At 43.1% G+C, this 20,047-nt stretch overlaps 1 protein-coding gene across 1 annotated transcript in view; it reads left to right on the top strand.

The window, feature by feature from the left end:
* Window positions 1–20,047, top strand: part of GRIN2A (glutamate ionotropic receptor NMDA type subunit 2A) — an 810,811-nt gene that overhangs the window by 681,605 nt on the left and 109,159 nt on the right. The window contains exons 4-6 of the mRNA XM_044304525.1: window positions 3,146–3,351; window positions 12,146–12,314; window positions 12,447–12,600. Coding sequence (XP_044160460.1) covers window positions 3,146–3,351; window positions 12,146–12,314; window positions 12,447–12,600 — 529 coding nt within the window. The remainder of the gene's footprint in view (window positions 1–3,145; window positions 3,352–12,145; window positions 12,315–12,446; window positions 12,601–20,047) is intronic.

The raw sequence follows: 20,047 nt of genomic DNA on the forward strand, positions 1-20,047 counted from the left end.
GCCACCCTTCATTACGCTCACTTAATTTGAAGTACACTCTGTTTGCATCTACTCTCCCTACAACCTTCAAGTAGCTGTCATTTACCGCCCCCCAGGCCCAGCGACCATCTTTCAATATCACTTTAACACCTGGCTACTACACTTTCTTTCTGCCGACATCCCCACTATCATCATGGGTGACTTCAAGATCCCTATTGACACCTGCCACTTAGCCACCTCTAAACTCCTATCACTCTCTTCCTCCTTCGGCATCTCACAGTGGTCTTCCGATCCCACCCACAGAGATGGTCACACTCTGGATCTTATCTTAACCCGCCTCTGCTCTCCATCTAACCTTCCTAATTTGCCTCTTCTCCTATCCGACCACAACCTACTCACCTTCTCTGTATTTGTCTCTTCTGCTGCTCTCCCGGTCCACATACTAGCACACCCCCGCAAAAACCCACATACTAGCACACCCCCCGCAAAAACGTTAAACATCTCGACTTTCGCTTGCTTTCTGACTCTCTTCTGCCACTCCCTACCATCTGTTCCCTTTAAAACCCAAATGCTGCCACCACCCTGTATAACACCACAACAAGTACAGCTGGACAATGTTGCCCCTCTCACACACAACAAAAAAAATAAAAATTCAACAGACAACCCTGGCACACCAACCTGACCAAAAAACTCAGACAAGCTTCCAGGGCTGCTGAGCAGCGATGGAAGAAATCCGATTCTAAAGATCAATTCACCACATACAAGCAATCCCTCTTCATATTTAAATCCTCACTCGCTGATGTAAAATAGGCCTACTTCTCATCTCTCATATATTCCCTGGCCCACAGCCCTAAACAACTTTTTAACACTTTTATCTCCCTTCTCCTTCCCCCAAGACCCCAACCCTCTCTTCTTATCTCAGCTGAGGACTTTGCTGCATATTTCAAACAAAAGATAGTCAACATTGGAGAAAGCTTCAGTACACAGTCCTCACAGACCCTCTACACAACTGCTCGGTCCTCCCCTGCCAAAACCCTCTTCTCCACCATTACAGAAGAAACAATCCCCACTCTAATCTCCAGATTACATCTCACCAACTGTGCACTTGACCCAATCCCATCCCACTTCATCCCTAACCTCACCACTGTGTTTATCCCAGCCCTAACTCATCTCTTTAACCTATCACTAACCTCTGGTGTCTTCCCCTCTGCTTTTAAACATGCTACCATTACACCCATCCTCAAAATACCTTCAATTGACCCATCTTCTTTGTCCAATTATCGCCCCATATCACTTTTTCCATATGCCTCAAAGCTACTTGAACAACATGTCCATCCTGAACTGTCCTCTCACCTCTCCTCCTGGTCCCTCTTTAACCGACTACAATCTTGCTACTGACGCCACCCTGTTACTCCTCTGCCTCTCCCCTCTACCAATCTCTTCACTGGGTCCCCATTGCCCAGCAAATCCAGTTCAAAATACTAACAAACGTTAGTTAGTACAAGGCCATCCACAACCTGTCCCCTCCCTACATCTTGCTACTTTCCTGATACATCCCCACACGCAATCTCCGATCCTCACAAGACCTTCTTATCTCTACTCCTCTTATCACCTTTTCCCACAATTGCCTCCAAGATTTCTTCTGTGCATCCCCCACACTCTGAAAACTCGCTACCCCAACATATCAGACTCTCACCTACAGTGGAATCCTTCAAAAGAAACCTAAAAAACCACCTCTTTAGACAAACCTACAACCAGTGACCCTGCTGCCTCTATACCACCATGACCAGCTTCACCCTCACCTACTGTGTCCTTCTCCCATACCATGTAGATTTTAAGCCCTCACGGCCAGGGCCCTCTCTCTTTCTGTACCAGTTTGTAACTCTTCTTGTTTATGCTTAGTGCAATTATCTGTATTATGTATGTATACTCATTTTTGTATGTACAGCACTATGGAATGAATGGCGCTTCAATAATAAATAATAATACACACTAAAATGGTATCAATAAAAACTACAGATTGCCCAGCAAAAAAGAGCCCTTACACAGCTCCATAGATGGAAATATAACAAAGTTATGGGTGTCAAAATATAACAATTCAAAAATATATATATTTATTTTTTTAAGTATTAAAATACAGGAAAAACTGTAAAAATTTGGAATCACTGTAATTGTACTGGCCCGGAAAATGAAGTTATCAGGTCAGTTTTACCACATAGGGAACGCCATAAAAACTAAACCCATAAAACGATGGCAGAATTGCATTTTTTTCCCAATTCCACCCCATATGGATTTTTTGCCAGCTTTCACTACATCATATGCAATATAATATGGTGCCATTAGAAAATACAACTTGTCCCCACCCAAAAAAAGAAAAAAAGAAATCCTCATCATAGAAAAATGTGAATGGAAAAAAAAGTTGTGGCTCCAGCAAAGAATGGGGGGAATTAAAACGCAAAGACTGGCAATTGCTTAGTCCTTTAGGGGTTAAAATCCTGCAAAGCTCTACTTGGAGTGAATGTGGGCTTCCATTTAAGAAACTGCAGGGTAAATTACAAACCCTTCAAAACTTCAATGGGGAGCAAGGATGGAATTGTGTAATGTGTTAGTTGTCAAGCTGGGCAATTAATTTCAGCAATAAGAATCAATAGTAATAAATGACAATAATAAACCGTAGTTTATAAATGTGTATTATATGCAAGGAGAGTACATACGGCATTCTTAATAACACTTAAAAAGTTAAAATTGGGACATTTAGGTCCTACCCCGAGGACCAACCGGAACTAATTTAAAATGCCAGAACACCTACTTTAGTGTAGGCTTTACGTAAGTTTTGCCCCGACTTATGGGACTGCACTGCAAAACCAGGAGTGTTGGCAAGTATGATACCGTAGAGGCAGGTCATGTGGCACTGTAAAACCCTTTAAAATGGGCCCATTTCTGATTGGGGGTTGGAGGTATTAGGTAGCATCAATCTGTTCTGGACTTTGCTCCCAATAGGAGTTACAATTCGGCAAAGGAGAAAGTAAGGAATTGGCTCAGGGGTAATGAAAAACAAATAGTAGGCTTTGGTGACTTGACAGAGGTCCCAATTTGATCTTCCTGTCCTCCACGTATTATATGTACATATACTGAATATGTGTTATTTGTTGGTCTCTTCTAACAGGTAGCAAAATGGGAGAACAAAAGCCTGGAGGTAAAATATCCTGTATGGCCCAGGATAACTGGGGCGCTGGACAGCGAACCTGATTACAACCATCTTAGTGTCGTTACTTTAGAGGAGGCTCCATTCGTCATTGTTGAGAACATGGATTATCACACAGGAACCTGTGTAAGGAATTCTGTGCCGTGTCGAAAATACATCAGGTTAAAGTAAGTAAACGTAAAAAAAATATGCATTTACCTCTGTGCAATTACTGCTAGCACTGAATGCTGTTTGTACAACTGTCATAAAATAGATTAAGGCAAATTGCACACAACCACAATAGGAGAAATATAGATTTACCATAGTTATAAAATAAATAGTTCTTAGCCAAAGTACAACATGTCACTCCCAAACTCAAGATACTGGGACAGATTTAGAAAGATTGTCTATAAGAAAAGCATTTTTGTTGCTCATAGGACAGATTTAATTGTTTTAAGAGCAGAACATGAAATGAAAACTGAATTGTGATTGGTTCCAACTACTGTAGCATTGAGTGAAGCGAAGCATTCAAAGCAAAATTCAGTCTGAAGTTTAGGAAAATTTAACTTAGAAATCCCAATTTTCTGGTGATTCATAGTAGCAAATTAGGTTTTCCTAAGATGGCGGCTTCACGTGTTACAAAGCAAAACTAAGGGCTCTTTCACACTTGCGTTGTCCGGCTCCGTCGTGTACTCCATTTGCCAGAATTACACGCCGGATCCGGAAAAACACAAGTGAACTGAAAGCATTTGAAGACGGATGCGCCGAAACGACGTTTAGCTTAAGGCCGGATCCGGATTAATGCCTTTCAATGGGCATTAATTCCGGATCCGGCCTTGCGGAAAGTGTTCAGGATTTTTGGCCGGAGCAAAAAGCGCAGCATGCTTTGGTATTTTCTCCGGCCAAAAAACGCTCCGGTCCTGAACTGAAGACATCCTGATGCATCTTGAACGGATTTCTCTCCATTCAGAATGCATTGGGATAATCCTGATCAGGATTTTTCCGGCATAGAGCCCCGACGACGGAACTCTATGCCGGAACAGAACAACGCAAGTGTGAAAGAGCCCTAAGTGTAGAGGAGACAGGAGACACCCAATCTGCCATTCCCTATGATGTCACAATCCTATAAAACCCTCCTCTCGTTTGGTCTCCACCATTGTCCTGTGAGCTGAGCATGGGGAGAGACATGGCAAGCGCTCATGCACTAGGGAAAGTGTTGCTAAAAATGATTAATAAAGGAATATTGGAGAGGGAGAGTACATGGAGAGTGCACGGGGACTGCAGGGAGACTTATTCTGCATCAGTTTTATATAAACTAAGATATGTAATTAATTACCAATAAGTTGGAAGCCTTTAAGCCTTTATTATTCCAGTGCCAGCATGCCAGCCAATCCAGTTGGCACCCGTTAGGGGGCCAAGTCTAAATGATGACCATCCGATCTGTTGCTGGCTTTACTTCTTCCAAATCACCCTTCAAAGTGTCCTTGAAAAGTCAGGAAAATACAAAAGAGGAGGAACTGGATGTTCCTAATTACATATTCTCATCAATATTAGATGATATGGAAAAGGAGGAAAAGCAGATGGCAGAAGAAGGGCTCCCATCTGTAGGGCAGGTGAGCATGGTGGTTGAAGAAGTGGGTTTGTCAGAACTGTTAAAAAATTCTGTGCTTGCTGTCAAATAACCTGTAGGAGATTGCAGGCCAGAACAGCAATAATATGCATATTGTGCCCACACCTAACCAGCCAAACCCCATACCAGCAACAGCCCCTGTCTCCTGTTGAAAGACCACCTGCAGCCAATGTCCATCAGTCTTTCACCTCACCCCCTTTCAAATCAGCCAAGCAGTCTGAGCCCTAAGTCATATAGCAGTCTCTTCTGCTTTTTGATAACTCTGTTAGCAGGGTTTCCCAGGGCCATCCACCTAGCCCTGCCCAGAAGTGGAAGAGATTGAGTTCACCGATGCCCAACCACTTCTGTTTCGAGATGAGTACATGGGAGGACCATCGCAGCACGTCTCAGATGATGACGAAACACATGTGCCAACTGCTGGGGCTTTCGAAAGTGTGCAGACCGACAAGGAAGGCAGGGGTGAAGACTGGGTGAAAGATGATGTGGAGGACGATGAGGTCCTCGACCCCACATGGAAGCAAGGTCATGCGAGTGACCGATGTAGTTCGGAGGAAGAGGCGGTGATCGCACACTGCCACCAGCACAGCAGAAGAGGAAGCAGGGTGCAAATGCGGAGCGGCAGTACTCTAGACAGTACGCCTGCTACTGCCCACCGCATCAAGGGACCGAGCACACCAAAGCCAGCTCCAAGGATTTCCCTGGCGTGGCAGTTCTTCAGACAATGTGCTGACGACAAGACACGAGTGGTTTGCACGCTGTGCAATCAGAGCCTGAAATTGAGCATAAACATTCTCAATCTGAGCATAACCTGCATGACCAGGCATTTAAGTGTGAAGCATGAGATGCAGTGGAGTAGACACCTCAAAAAACAAGAAAGGTCTCTGGCTCCTCCTGCTTCCTCTTCTGCTGCAGTCTCGGCCTCCTCTTCTACCTCTGGAGTGACAGTGCCACCTGCCACCCCGCAAACAGAGGATCTGCCAGCAACACCAACACCTGGGTCACCAAGCATCTCCACAATGTCCCACGGAAGCATTCAGCTCTCCATCTCTCAAACGCTGGAGAGGAAGTGCCCCCCTACCCACTCGCGATCCCTATCCCTGAAAGCCAGCATTTCTAAATGACTGGCCTTTGAAATGCCGTCATTCCGTCTGGTGGAGACGGATAGTTTTAAAGGCCTTAAGGTGGTGGCTGTCCCACAGTACGTCCTGCCCAGCCACCACTACTTTTCAAGGCCATCCCTTCCCTGCACAACCAAGTAGGGGACAAAATCAAGTGTGCACTGCGCAACGCCATCTGTGGCAAAGTGCACCTGACTACGGATACGTGGACCAGTAAGCACGGTCAGGGCCGTTATATCTCCATAACAGCACACTGGGTAAATGCAGTGGAGGCTGGGCCTGAGGCGTATAGCAGTTTGGGGCATGACCTTCCACCACCGAGGATTGCAGGGTGCTTCAGTTTGCCTCCTGTTGCTTCCTCCTCCTACTCTGCTTCCTCATCCTTTACCAGCTCCTCACCCGGTCAGCATAACACCTTCACCACCAACTTCAGCACAGCCAGGGGTAAACGACAGCAGGCAGTTTTAAAACTTATCTGTTTGGGGGACAAATCCCACACTGCGCAGGAGCTGTGGACTGGCCTTGAACAACAGACCAATGAGTGGTTTGTGCCAGTCAGCCTCAAGCCCGGCCTGGTGGTGTGCGATAATGGGCAAAGTCTAGTAGAAGCTCTGGGACTAGCCGGTTTGACGCACATCCCTTGCCTGGCGCATGTGCTGAATTTGGTGGTGCAGAGATTCCTTAAAAATTACCACTATATGTCAGAGCTGCTGCATAAAGTGCGGGCCGTCTGTGCGCGCTTTCGACGTTCTCACCCTGCTGCTGCTCGCCTGTCAGCGCTGCAGCGTAACTTCGGCCTTCCCGCTCACCTCCTTATATGCAACGTGCTCACAAGGTGGAACTCTATCATGCACATGCTGGCCAGACTGTGCGAGCAGCAGCAGGCAATAGTGGAGTTTCAGCTGCAGCATGCACGGGTGAGTCGCTCAGCGGAACAGCACCACTTCACCACCAATGACTGGGCCTCTATGCGAGACCTGAGTTCCTTGTTGCGCTGTTTCGAGTACTCCACCAACATGGCCAGTGCGGATAACGCTGTTGTCAGCGTTACTATCCCACTTCTATGCCTTCTTGAACAAAAACGTTCCTGGCGATGATGGAAGAGGATGTGGCATAGGAGGAGGAGGAGGAGGAAGAAGAGGGATCATTTCGTAGGGTTTCCGGCCAGTCATTCCCAAGAGGCTCCGAGGGTGGGTTCCTGCACCCACAAACCCAAGGTAAACAATTGTCCAGCCAGGGCACAGTTCTGGAGGATGACGAGGTGGAGGATGAGGATTAGGAGATGGAGGAGGAACCATGTTCACAGCAGGGGGCCACACAGACCAGCTCATGGCCATCACTGGTCCGTGGATGGGGGGGATACAGAGGACTCAGACAATACACCTCCCACATAGGACAAATTTTCGTTGCCTCTGGGCAGCCTGGCACACATGAGCGATTACATGCTGCAGTGTCTCCGCAACGACCGCCGAGTTGCCCACATTCTAACTTGTGCTGATTACTGCGCGGCCACGCTGCTGGATCCTCGTTACAAGGACAACGTACCGTCCTTAATTCCCTCACTGGAGTGTGATACAAGCACATGCTGGTAGACGTGCTGCTGGTGACAGCAGGGGCACAGTGGAAGCACAAGGCGAAGGCAGAGGACGAGGAAGAGGTCGCCAACGCAGCTGGGGCACCGCCAGCACCTAAGAGGGCAGGGTTAACATGGCCAAAATGTGGAAAAGCTTTGTCAGCACGCCACAACAACCAGCACCACCAGCTGATATGGAACGTCTTAGCAGGAGGCAGCATTTCACCAACATGGTGGAGATTTATGTGTGCATACGCCTACACGTACTGAATGACTGGTCTGCCCCCTTCAACTTCTGGGTCTCCAAATTGGGCACATGGCCTGAGCTTGCCCTTTACGCCTTGGGGGTGCTGGCCTGCCATGCAGCCAGTGTATTATCTGAACATGTGTTTAGCATGGCAGGGGGCGTCATCACAGAAAAGCGCAGCCGCCTGTCCACAGCCAATGTGGACAAGCTCACGTTCATTAAAATGAACCAGGCATGGATCCCTCAGGACTTGTCTGTACCTTGTCCAGAATAGACATGTATACCGGCACTAACCAGCCATTGTTATACTGCAGCGCAATTGCTCATTCTTTTATTTTGGATATTTCACACTCTTTTAGAGAGAACCCTAATAAAAAATAAATAAAATGAAAACAAAAAACCTGTGTTGGCTACCTTGTCCTCCTCCATCGCCGCTTCCACCTACACCGCTACGTCCAACGCCTCCTCAAACTCATACATATGGAACTCCACCTCATAAATATTTTTTTTTTATTTGTACGTATTTGGTTTTATATTATTTCACTACTTTGTCTTTTACATTTTCGGGTGAAATTCACCAATTTGTGGGTGTAATATACCCCTCCTCTACCTTTTTGACAGCTTAATAAATTTTAATAATTTTTCTGTTACGTTCTTGGGTTGACATTTTACAATTTTAGACGTGAATAATTTCAGTAATTAATGCGTGCCACATCCTTTCATTCGATGCTTAAACTTTGAAAAGTTGCCACACTTTTATGCTTTAATAATTTCTCCCATATTTCAACTCTATAATTTTAAATTTGAAAAAAAATGAATCCTTCCTTGGATGTGGTCTCTCTTTCTCACGCTCCCTCTCTGGCCTGGAACCCTGATTCCCCGCCACCCGTGATCACCATGGTAGGCACATAAAAGAACATCAAAAGTTGATAGATCAGATATTAAATTGGATCGTGAAAATCACGGGGACGTGCGACATGGTGGAGCAGTAAGTGTGCACACGCCTACACGAACTGACTGACAGGGGTCAGCCCCTGCAACTTCTGGGTCTCCAAATTGGGCACATGGCCTGAGCTTGCCCTTTACCCCTTGGTGGTGGTGGCCTGCCCTGCAGCCAGTGTATTGTCTGAACGTGTGTTTATCATGACTGGAGGGGGTTATCACAGGTTATATTTCCCAATGTTTTGGGGTGTACCCTAATTTTAAAAATAAAATTTAAAACCAAAAAGCAGTGTAGGCTACCTCCTCCTCCTCCTCCACCGCCGCTTTCACCTACACCACCACATCCACCGCACCCTCAACCTCCTACTCCATGTGGACCTCGTCCTCTTAGATCAAGATTTTTTTTATTTTTTGTTATCTATTTTATGTTATTTAAAGTCATTTCCCTATCCACATTTGTTTGCAGAGCACTTTCCATGCTCTAAACCACATTTTGATGCCATTTGCAGCCCTCTAGCCCTTTCCATGACAATTTTACAGCCATTTAAGTGCTCAAAAGTTCGGGCCCCCATTGACTTCAATGGGTTTCGGGGTCAAGTTCGGGTCAAGTTTGGGTCCCGAACTCAAACTTTTCTCAAGTTCGGCCAAACCCGTTGTACCCGAACATACAGGTGTTCGCTCAACTCTAGTTATAATATACTTTTTATGTTAGAAAGTATATTATAGTGCATTTGTTTTGTGCGGTAGTTGTGTGCGGTTCTGCTGCGATACTGCAGGTATATAGAGGGAAAAAAGTTATTGGAGCAAATAATTTCTACTGGCGTAATAAACCAGTTGCTCCCCCAAAAAACTGATTGAAGCGGGGTGTTATATACCAATATACTTTCTTTACAGTGCATTTGTGCATGCGCGGAAATTATATTGCCGATATTTCGCATTGAAAAAAATAATGAATGGAGATTGCAAATTCGAATAATACATCTGGTATGTCACGGTCCATGTTGTGGGGCTATTTGTGCACTTCTGGTAATTATTTCTTGGCTACAAATATGAGCTGAAGGTTTATCAGTTCGCCTGAAGTTCACCTGCCATTAACATGAATGGGACCCGCGCGAACTTGCGGTTCGCGAACATTTGATCGTGTTTGCGAACCGTCCCGGCAGATGTTCGTCCATCACTAGAAACAGGTATATAGAACCCCTTTTTGAGTATTTTCTGGTAGCTGGTATATCAAACACCTTAATCAATATATGGTGGAATCTGGTGTATCGCAGGCCTCAATAAATATTTGGTGGAAGCCGGTATATCAATCTCCTCTATCCGTATTTTCTGGAAACAGGTATATAGAACCCCTTAATGAGTATTTGCTAGAAACTGGTATATCAAACCCCTTAATCAATATTTGGTGGAAGCCGGGGTATCGCAGGCCTCAATCAATATTTTGTGGAAGATGGTGTATCACAACCCTCAGTATTTTGTGGAAGCAGGTACAGTCAGGTCCATAAATATTGGGACATCAACACAATTCTAACATTTTTGGCTCTATATACCACCACAATGGATTTGAAATAAAACAAACAAGATGTCCTTTAACTGCAGACTGTCAGCTTTAATTTGAGGGTATTTACATCCAAATCAGATAAACGGTTTAGGAATTACAGTTGCATATGTGTCTCCCACTTGTTAAGGGACCAAAGGTAATGGGACAATTGGCTTCTCAGCTGTTCCATGGCCAGGTGTGTGTTATTCCCTCATTATCCCAATTACAACGAGCAGATAAAAGGTCCAGAGTTTATTTCTAGTCTGCTATTTGCATTTGGAATCTGTTGCTGTCAACTCTCAAGATGAGATCCAAAGAGCTGTCACTATCAGTGAAGAAAGCCATTATTAGTCTGAAAAAACACAACAAACCCATCAGAGAGATAGCAAAAACATTAGGCGTGGCCAAAACAACTGTTTGGAACATTCTTAAAAGGAAGGAACGTATCGGTGAGCTCAGCAATACCAAAAGACCCGGAAGAACACAGAAAGAAGTGGAATGTTATGCAATGGCCAAGTCAATCACCTGACCTGAATCCGATTGAGCATGCATTTCACTTGCTGAAAACAAAACTGAAGGGAAAGTGCCCCAAGAACAAGCAGGAACTGAAGACAGTTGCAGTAGAGTCCTGGCAGAGCATCACCAGGGATGAAACCCAGCGTCTGGTGATGTCTATGCGTCCTAGACTTCAGGCTGTAATTGAGTGCAAAGGATTTGCAACTAAGTATTAAAAAGTGAAAGTTTGATTTATGATTATTATTATTATGTCCCATTACTTTTGGTCCCTTAACAAGTGGGAGGCACATATGAAAACTGTTGTAATTCCTGCACCGTTCACCTGATTCGGATGTAAATACCCTCAAATTAAAGCTGACAGTCTGCAGTTAAAGCACATCTTGTTAGTTTCATTTCAAATCCATTGCGGTGGTGTATAGAGCCAAAAATGTTAGAATTGTGTCGATGTCCCAATATTTATGGACCTGGCTGTATATTGTACCCCTTATTCATTTTTTGGGGGGTCAACAGGTATATCGCACCAGTTACAATTAGTTATTCTAATACCGCACACAACTGCTGCACAATACAAATGCACTATAATATATTTCTATATTAGAAGGTATATTATAGGTATATCACACCCCTCAATCCCTTTTTTTTTTGGGGGGGGGGGGCAATAGGTATATCACACCAGTTGCAATTCGTTATTCCAATAGCGTTTGTCCCTCTATCTAGCTGCAGTATCGCAGCAGAACTGCACACAACTTCTGTACAATAAAAATGCACTATAATATATTTTCTATGTTAGAAGGTATATTATAGGTATATCACACCTATTGATAGCACACCTATACCAGTCCTTAAAAGGAATTTTGTGGCCCTATTAGCTAGAGTTTGGTGTTCCTAACAGTCTGCCCCCTCTCCACACAGCAACCTCTACCTACACTGGCAAAAAACAGAATGTTAAATGGCTGCCAGAGGGTAAAGGGTGTGTCCATGTGCTTAAATGCTCAATTGGCTGTCCTGTCCCACCTGATGGATGTGTCATGGCCTGGGTCAAAGTACAGCACAATGCAAAAGAATATGGCTTTGGCGGACATTGGCCTATGTTCGCTTGTTCGCCTATACGCAAATGAGAAAAGTTCGCCGCCAAACGACCGCAAGGCTATCGCTAATTAGGATCCCAAGGAAATATGACCTTTTTGTAAATACATGGGTAATGTCATAAGGTGAGTGACCTAAAACAGATTTTATTTGCCTCAAGTTTTCATACGTTAAAAAAAATACTGAAATTCTGGATTTCCAATTAGATTTCAGACATTTGGACCTTAGAGTAGATAGGACATATTTTATATATCCTACCATTCTCTGTTTACACAAATCACTTAGTACTCCTTTTTATTTTACATTATTTCTTTGCTTTCCATGTTGCAGCAACTCTACCACTGAAGGCACATATGTGAAGAAATGCTGCAAAGGATTCTGCATAGATATCTTGAAGAAACTTTCCAAGACTGTGAAATTCACATACGACCTTTACCTTGTAACCAATGGGAAGCATGGCAAAAAAATCAATAACGTTTGGAATGGAATGATTGGTGAAGTAAGTTCTGTTAGGTAAAAGAACTCCTTAGTAAGAACTTGTCACAATAAGTATTAAACCCTGTGTTTTCGAAGATGGTAACTGATGCTGTTTTTTTTCTTCCTGTTCTCTTCATTGTCATTAATGGACCAGGTGGTCTATAAGCGAGCAGTTATGGCAGTGGGTTCACTCACGATTAATGAAGAGCGCTCAGAGGTTGTTGATTTTTCAGTTCCATTTGTCGAAACTGGAATTAGTGTTATGGTATCACGTAGCAATGGCACCGTTTCTCCTTCAGCTTTTTTAGGTAAGATACTTCTTATCACATGATGCACAATTCAGTTATGTTAATGTTTGAAATGAGAACATAAATTCTTTATTCTGTGGCAAAACATAAAGCTGCACTTCAGGAGTGCCCCCAGAGTACTGGATTCTCAAGGACACTGACTAAAATGGGGGTACCTATGCATTTGTTGAATGCCTTAGTGAAAGGGCTGCATGACATATTACATATTTGCAGTTGCCATGATTGGGGGTTGAATATGCATTGTGTCCTCATTCTGTGCACTATGAGCTACATCCGTAGTATGTTTACATTTTAAGTGGCCATGTTAATCCCAATAGTAGGTTAAATTGGAAATTAAATTGGAAATTTATGTTGACTTTATAGAGCTAGAGGTAACATAGGGCTAGAATTCAATGTAATAAAACATTTGCATAAAAATAGCAGTAACCTTAAGGTAGTACATAAACTGTCCCTCAAAATATTTCATCCCTGAATCCCTTGTGTAAATTAAACAGTGGTGAGTAGTGTTCAAAGTGAATCGAAGTGTGCGAAGTGGACTTCAATACAAATTTCAGGGAAAATTCAATTTGCCATAAAGCCGAATTTCCTTGTGATTTTCCCTAAAATGGTGTAAATAAATAAATAAATTATACTCACCTCATTTATTTAAGTGTGAAGAGCCTGCCGCTGCCATCTTGATTGAAGATTCAGAAAATTTCATATGTGGTGACGTGCAACATATGACATCACCACTAGAGATGAGAAAAATTTTCAAAAATTCGATTCGCCAATCCGCCAATTTCGTTTTGTAAAAATTGTGTTCGATCCGAATTTATTTGCGGCAAATTAATTAAAAAACAGCTATTTCCTTGCTGCAGAGAGCCTTTATAGTGGTGTAGAACACTGTGCCTTGCAGTAACACACATAGGGAGTCTACTTTGGTAGTGAAATAATACTATGAGTCAGTATGACATGCAGATGACAGATGTTGCTCTTAGAATCACTGCACACTTCACTTATTTGGGCAGTCACGGGGCCAAAACTGACCAAATAACTCACGTGTGAACTCAGCCTTACAGGTCCATGTTAGTGACAAGAAGAAGTGCACTCCTTTTTCACCAGTCATCAGCTGATTCCACATAGATGTCTACAGAACCTGTTCTATTAAACACTTATACAATAAAAAAACAGATTAAATCATGGGTGTCCCTTCCAAACCAAAAAAGTAACCACTGAAGTATTATAGCTATACATAGGGACTCCCCAGCATACATGTAACCAGGAAGAGCTCACTAAATGAGGCAAAAAACTAGAAAAACTAAAGCTCATAAACATCCAATTTATGAAAAAAGTACTTTATTGTTACATAATAAATACTATTAAAATAGAGGGTAGGGAACAGAGAAAGACACCATCCCAGCAACCTACAGGTCACTCAATCCAAGTAAATGCATGCACAATCAAAATTTCATCGGTTACATTATAAAGGTGAGCCCTCAATGGTGGATGACATGAAAAGGACAACAGTTAGCAATACTACCCATTATGCAATAGTCCTTATGTAAGACATTATAGTGTAAAACACCTGTGGCTAATATATATACCGTTTAAATCCCTAAGGGATATGGCGTGACCTGATATCCTGAATATGGGCTACAAAGTTGCACAGTATATGAATGTGAGAGACTCACCCACTGATGACAGGACCTGCGTTACTGGGATGGCGTTACCCCGACGCACGTTTTTGGGGTGCCTTCGTCCGGGCGAACACCCTGGACTGGAGCAGAGCTCCAGCAACAACCAAAGCTGAAGTACAACTTACTCCAGCCAGGAAACCACAGAAGCTATAAGCCAAGTGACCACACCCAATCAGGGAGTTAACCCTTACAGCACCAGACAGAGGGAGGCTACAACTTAAAGGGGAAGTGAACACACACGCATACTAAACACGTAAACACCGGCAACAGCATGCGTGGCAACCATGTCAAGGCAATCACCCAGAAGGCGGAGAACACTGCCACCGCATGCTTTCACAGCAACACGTTGCCGCTGGCAACCGCGAGTGTGGTAACAGTGTCACAGTGTACACCATAGGCCGTGACAGTAGCACAACGCCGAGAGAATGTGGAGGTGGCAATAGCATGAGGAGGCCACAGAGTGGCCCGACAACAAGAAATTATTGAGGTGGCAGCAGCATGAGGAAGCCACAGAGTGGCACAATGAAAAAGTGTGGAGGTGTCAGCAGCATGAGGAGGCCAAAGTAGCACGACGATGAGAGATTGTAGAGGTGTCAGCAGCGTGAGGAAGCCACAGAGTAGCACAACGATGAGAGATTGTGAAGGTGTCAGCAGCATGAGGAGGTCACAGAGTAGCACAGCGACAAGAGATTGTGGAGGTGGCAGCAGCATGAGGAGGCCACAGAGTGGCACGACAACGAAGTGTGGAGGTGGAAGCAGTATGAGGAGGCCACTTCGGCTCTGCACAATTTAATTATACACGTTCTCTGGCACAAAAGGCTTGGGAAATTTATTGTCTAGGAATTTCCATTGTAGATTCGGATAATATATTCACAAATTTAAGTTTAGTTTCTTATCATTTTAATCAAGTTTTGGTTCCATTTAATATTAAATATTTAATAAATTTAATTAAAAAATTAAGTGTTGCCTAAGACAGGAGAGAATCGGCCAGTCTTCTGGTTATTCGACGACATGGTTGCAATGGAGAAAACTTTCCAAAAAACAATGTCTCTCCATTTGGAGACAAATCCTGTCAAGATTGTTGCAAGTGTGGTATCGGCTGCTCATCGAGCCAGATATTTCTAGGGGAACTTGCCTGGCATGAACAGACCTCTAGTAGCTACGGAAAATGAGACAACAAAGCTTCAAGATTGCTTGGAGACTGGAGGAGTCACAAAGTTTTACAAGATTCAAACCATAATTACCATCCTCTGGTTTCTTCATCAGGGAAAACATCACAAGTTCCCAGTCATCATGGAAAAAGCTTAGAATCGAAGTTGAAAAATATATGGCATCATAGGTGTGTGAGGACGCCATCACGATAGAACGGGTACGCTATCCAGGGCAGAATGTATATGTGGGAAACATACAGAATATAACCAGAAAACAGATTGAAGAATGGGGACAATTTGATCTGATAATTGGTGGCAGTCCTTGTAATGAATTAAGCAATCAGATGGCCACAAGAGAAGAGAAGGCGCTCATAGGTGAAGGTAAACAAATTGATGCCCCTTACCCCTAGCCAGGATGAGTGAAATTACTCACCTGGTTCGGTTGCACTGAATGTGCTGCAACCCTGGTAGAGGGAGGTTCGAAGGATGGAGGTTGTCTGGGTTGGTGCTGCCGGATGGTGTCCAAAACGACCATGGGTGGGGGGCCAAGCCACCACTTTGGTAGGTATTGGAATATACAATAAGGATCTCGTCTGCACTGGGTTCGTGCGGCGAGCTGATGGACACAAGGCACAAAATCACAACCCGAGCTTGGATACAAGGTTTTTTATTGCTTATTGCCTCCTCGTTACTTCCTCCCCAGATGATAATGAGGTCAATATACCGTTTGTAGAACACAATCATATCGTTCCAATGATGATCATTGTATATAAAATGTTCCTCGAAACGTCCCATGTATAGGTTTGCATAGCTCGGCGCGAGCCATTAGATCAGGCATCAACTTTCTCACTAGTATCCTCTCACATTACGTTGACCTATTCCTACAGAAACATATTATTAACCTTTGTTCTCACCTTAGAGATTCCGCTCAACTTTTATCCCTGCTAAAAGACATTAAATGGAACTCATCGCTGGCTGACATTAGACGTGACATCTTTATACTCCAACATTCCACACTAGGCAGGTATCAATACATCTAAACATTATTTGGAAACCGACTAGCAACTCTCCCCAGAACACAAAACATTTATCATAGATGTCATCCGTTTTATTCTAACACATAATACATTCACATTTGAGAACTGCCTATACAGACAGCAGAACGGAACTGGTATGGGGACGCATTTCGCGTCGAGCTATGCAAACCTATGCATGGGACGTTTCGCGGAACACTTTATATACAACAATCATCATTGGAACGATATGATCGTGTTCTACAAACGGTATATTAATAATCTCATTATCATCTGGGGAGGTAGTAACGGTAGTAATCTCATACATCAACACCAACATCTGGAATCTGACCTTTACAGCCAACATTTCTATCACTTCAATTGAATATTTAGATTTACTCCTTTTTTCCCGCAATGAAACCATCCAAACAAAAACTTTTTTTTAAAAGGTAGACGGAAACAATTACCTTGATTACGGAAGTGCACACTATAGAAAATGGAAAAATAATATACCATACAGCCAGTTCAAACGTATAAGGAGAAACTTTTCCACCGAAGATGACTTCACTACACAAAGTCAAACCTTACGCAGCAGATTTCTGAATAAAGGATAGCCAAGTAAGATCATTGAGAACGCCTACTCCAGGGCGAGTGCTCTAAGCCAAGAAGAATGCCTAGGGCCAAACCGAGGGAAACAGAAAACCCACATCAATATAGAACATCATTATTCACCACCTACAATTCCAACCATGATACCCTGAGGGGAATCCTGTCAAAACATTGGCATATCTTAGCCAATGATCTGTATCTTAAACCAAAAATACCACAAAGACTAAAAATCGCGTTTAGAAAAGCGAAATCTCTGAAAAACATTTTGGCCCCGAGTAAACTAAAAAAGAAGAAACCAGCCCTCACTAGCAAGATCAGCTGGTGCCCTGATCCTGTGGGCAGCTTCAGGTGCGGCCATACCCTATGCAAATGCTGCACCAATATTTCCAACAAAATCAGAACCCTTAAGAGTCAAACATCACTAAGGGATATCTAAAACATAGCGTCTCTAGACACTACCTGGCTACCCATAACCAGGATCCCTCAAAGCTGTCCATCACTCCTTTACAACATATTGAGGCCCATCGCCCGGATAGATACAGGACTCTTCAAAGACGCAAAATGTTTTGGATTTTCAAGCTTCATACGCTTGAACCCAACGGACTCAATGAAAGTATAGAGAACCAGTGCTTTTAACATCACAATCTCGTGCTCATACACCTCATACTGTCAGGCCTGCCCTAACCAATCAATTAATTACCATTTACTATTATTATTATTTATTATTATAATGTTTTGCTCTCTTATTAGACATCCCGCTGGATACCACCTCATGTTAATGGTACACAGCTTCACTACAGATACCAATGCTCACAACCACAGAACCATTCAAGTATCCAAATCTCTTATTTCTTCTTTCATCACTCCCCCACATCTATCTGCACCCCACCCCACATTATCCCTCTTCATCTGCATCTCACTTCATTCAATCCGGACATACTGCTATCCCCATACTGTCCCTCCCCAACCATCCATGATTCCCTCCATGCCCCTCCGTACATTTCCTCATAACCACACAGCTCCTTGACCGGAGACACCACCATATATCCAGCATAAAGGCCAGTGTCTTCGAGTCAACTCACACTGCGATCCACAATTGATCCTTCCCAATTAGTTCTGCAAACTCACATCACCCATCACATTATATCATATCATAAATTTCCTTGGTCGCCATATCATCACATTAGTTCCTGCCATCATTCTGGTTCCATTCACTAGCATTATGCAGCCCCAACATTATTCTACTATTGCTGCCATTACAGTCACGGACATAGTTTCAAATCGCAGCAACAGCCATCCCTGCGTCAATTCCTTCCTCTCTCTTGCCACTTTCATACCAGCAGCGACACACATTGTTTGATCAGCCGGGCTGCCCAGCCTCCGGCATCAGCGTTTGGCCCCTTCACACGCCCCTGCCACGGCCCACTTCCTAGTCCCGCCTTAAATCTTCGGACAGCGCGCGCTCTCTCACACCTCACGCCACACGTGCAGTGAGCACAGAAGCGCCTCTACAGGATAATCCTCAGCCACAATTTCCAGGTAGGCATCTATTCTCCTGTTATGCCAGCAACCATATCAACGCATGGCCACAGGCCAAGAATAATATCCATACATCCCAGTACTACTGTATTAGTATAATTCAACACTATTGTCAATTATAGTATAATTCAATACTATTGCCAATTATATCACCCACACTTGGAAACATGTATCTACCAACACACAAGCTAATAAATAATAATACATGGCCACAGGCCAATAGTAATGCCTATTCATTGCAATATGCTCATATTATCATATCTCAATATTATTGTCAACTTATTACCCACAGCTAGAGACATACACCTATAAACATACCAGTTAATAAATAATAATAAAAACCTAATACAACAAACACATGATTAAACGGTTATTTATAACTGTATACGAATCAAACCTCACAATTTGTATTATTCCTACTATCCCGTGAATTTACCACAGCAGCGCTGACCAGTATTCCTTCTGAAAGGGACTCTTCAGGAGAGTCCACCAGCGAGCTCACGGTGACAAAGATACAGGTACTGTTAGTTTACCCTCCTATCACAAATCCTATATACGGTACACTTCATCTTCTGATTCATCTAGTCTTAGTATGTTCATTGATCGGCAGAAGTATTGTTCTCCTTTCTGTAGGGACTCCTTGTATTGCATTCAAAACTATGTACTTTTATTTATTTGTTCTTACATACATTTATATTTGTACACATTTACGAAATCGTTCGATGCGAATACACCCCCAACAGGGTTTTTTATTTTTATTTATATTTATTTTCATTTTTTAGTCATTTTTTATCTTCATCCTTTATTTAATCATTTATCTAATCAATTATTTCATCAATTATTTAACCAATCTTTTTACTCATTCATTTATCTATCTATGAATCAAAATATATAAAAAAATATTAATGTGTGTATATGTATATATATATATACATTGTTTTAGCTATTTTCCTCCAACTATTATGAACTTCTGATTATTTATATCGCTCATACTATTGTAACAACTATTTTTTTAGACTTGATAAAGGGATCTTGTAATGAATTATCTGTGGTTAACCCGCACCGGATAGGCTTTTATGGGGGCAGTGGACAACTGTTTTTTGACTTTCCACGATTACTTAATAAAGTGTTGCCAAAGACAGAAGAAAATCGTCCAGTCTTCTGGTTATTCAAGACCGCGGTTGCGATGGAGAAAGCATTCCAAAGAACAATTTCTCTCCACCTGGAGACGAATCCTGTCAAGATTAATGCAAGTGCGGCATTGGCTGTTCATAGAGCCATATACTTATGGGGAACCTGCCTGGCATGAACAGGCCTCTAGTAGCTACGGACAATGAGAAGACAAAGCTTCAAGATTGCTTGGAGCCCGGAAGATTAGCAAAGTTCACCAAGATTCAAACCTTAACTACCAGACCCTGGTCTCTTCGTCAGGGAAAACAGCACAAGTTCCCAGTCACCA

The sequence above is a fragment of the Bufo gargarizans genome, chromosome 8, assembly GCF_014858855.1.
Source record: "Bufo gargarizans isolate SCDJY-AF-19 chromosome 8, ASM1485885v1, whole genome shotgun sequence".
Classification (NCBI taxonomy): domain Eukaryota; kingdom Metazoa; phylum Chordata; class Amphibia; order Anura; family Bufonidae; genus Bufo; species Bufo gargarizans.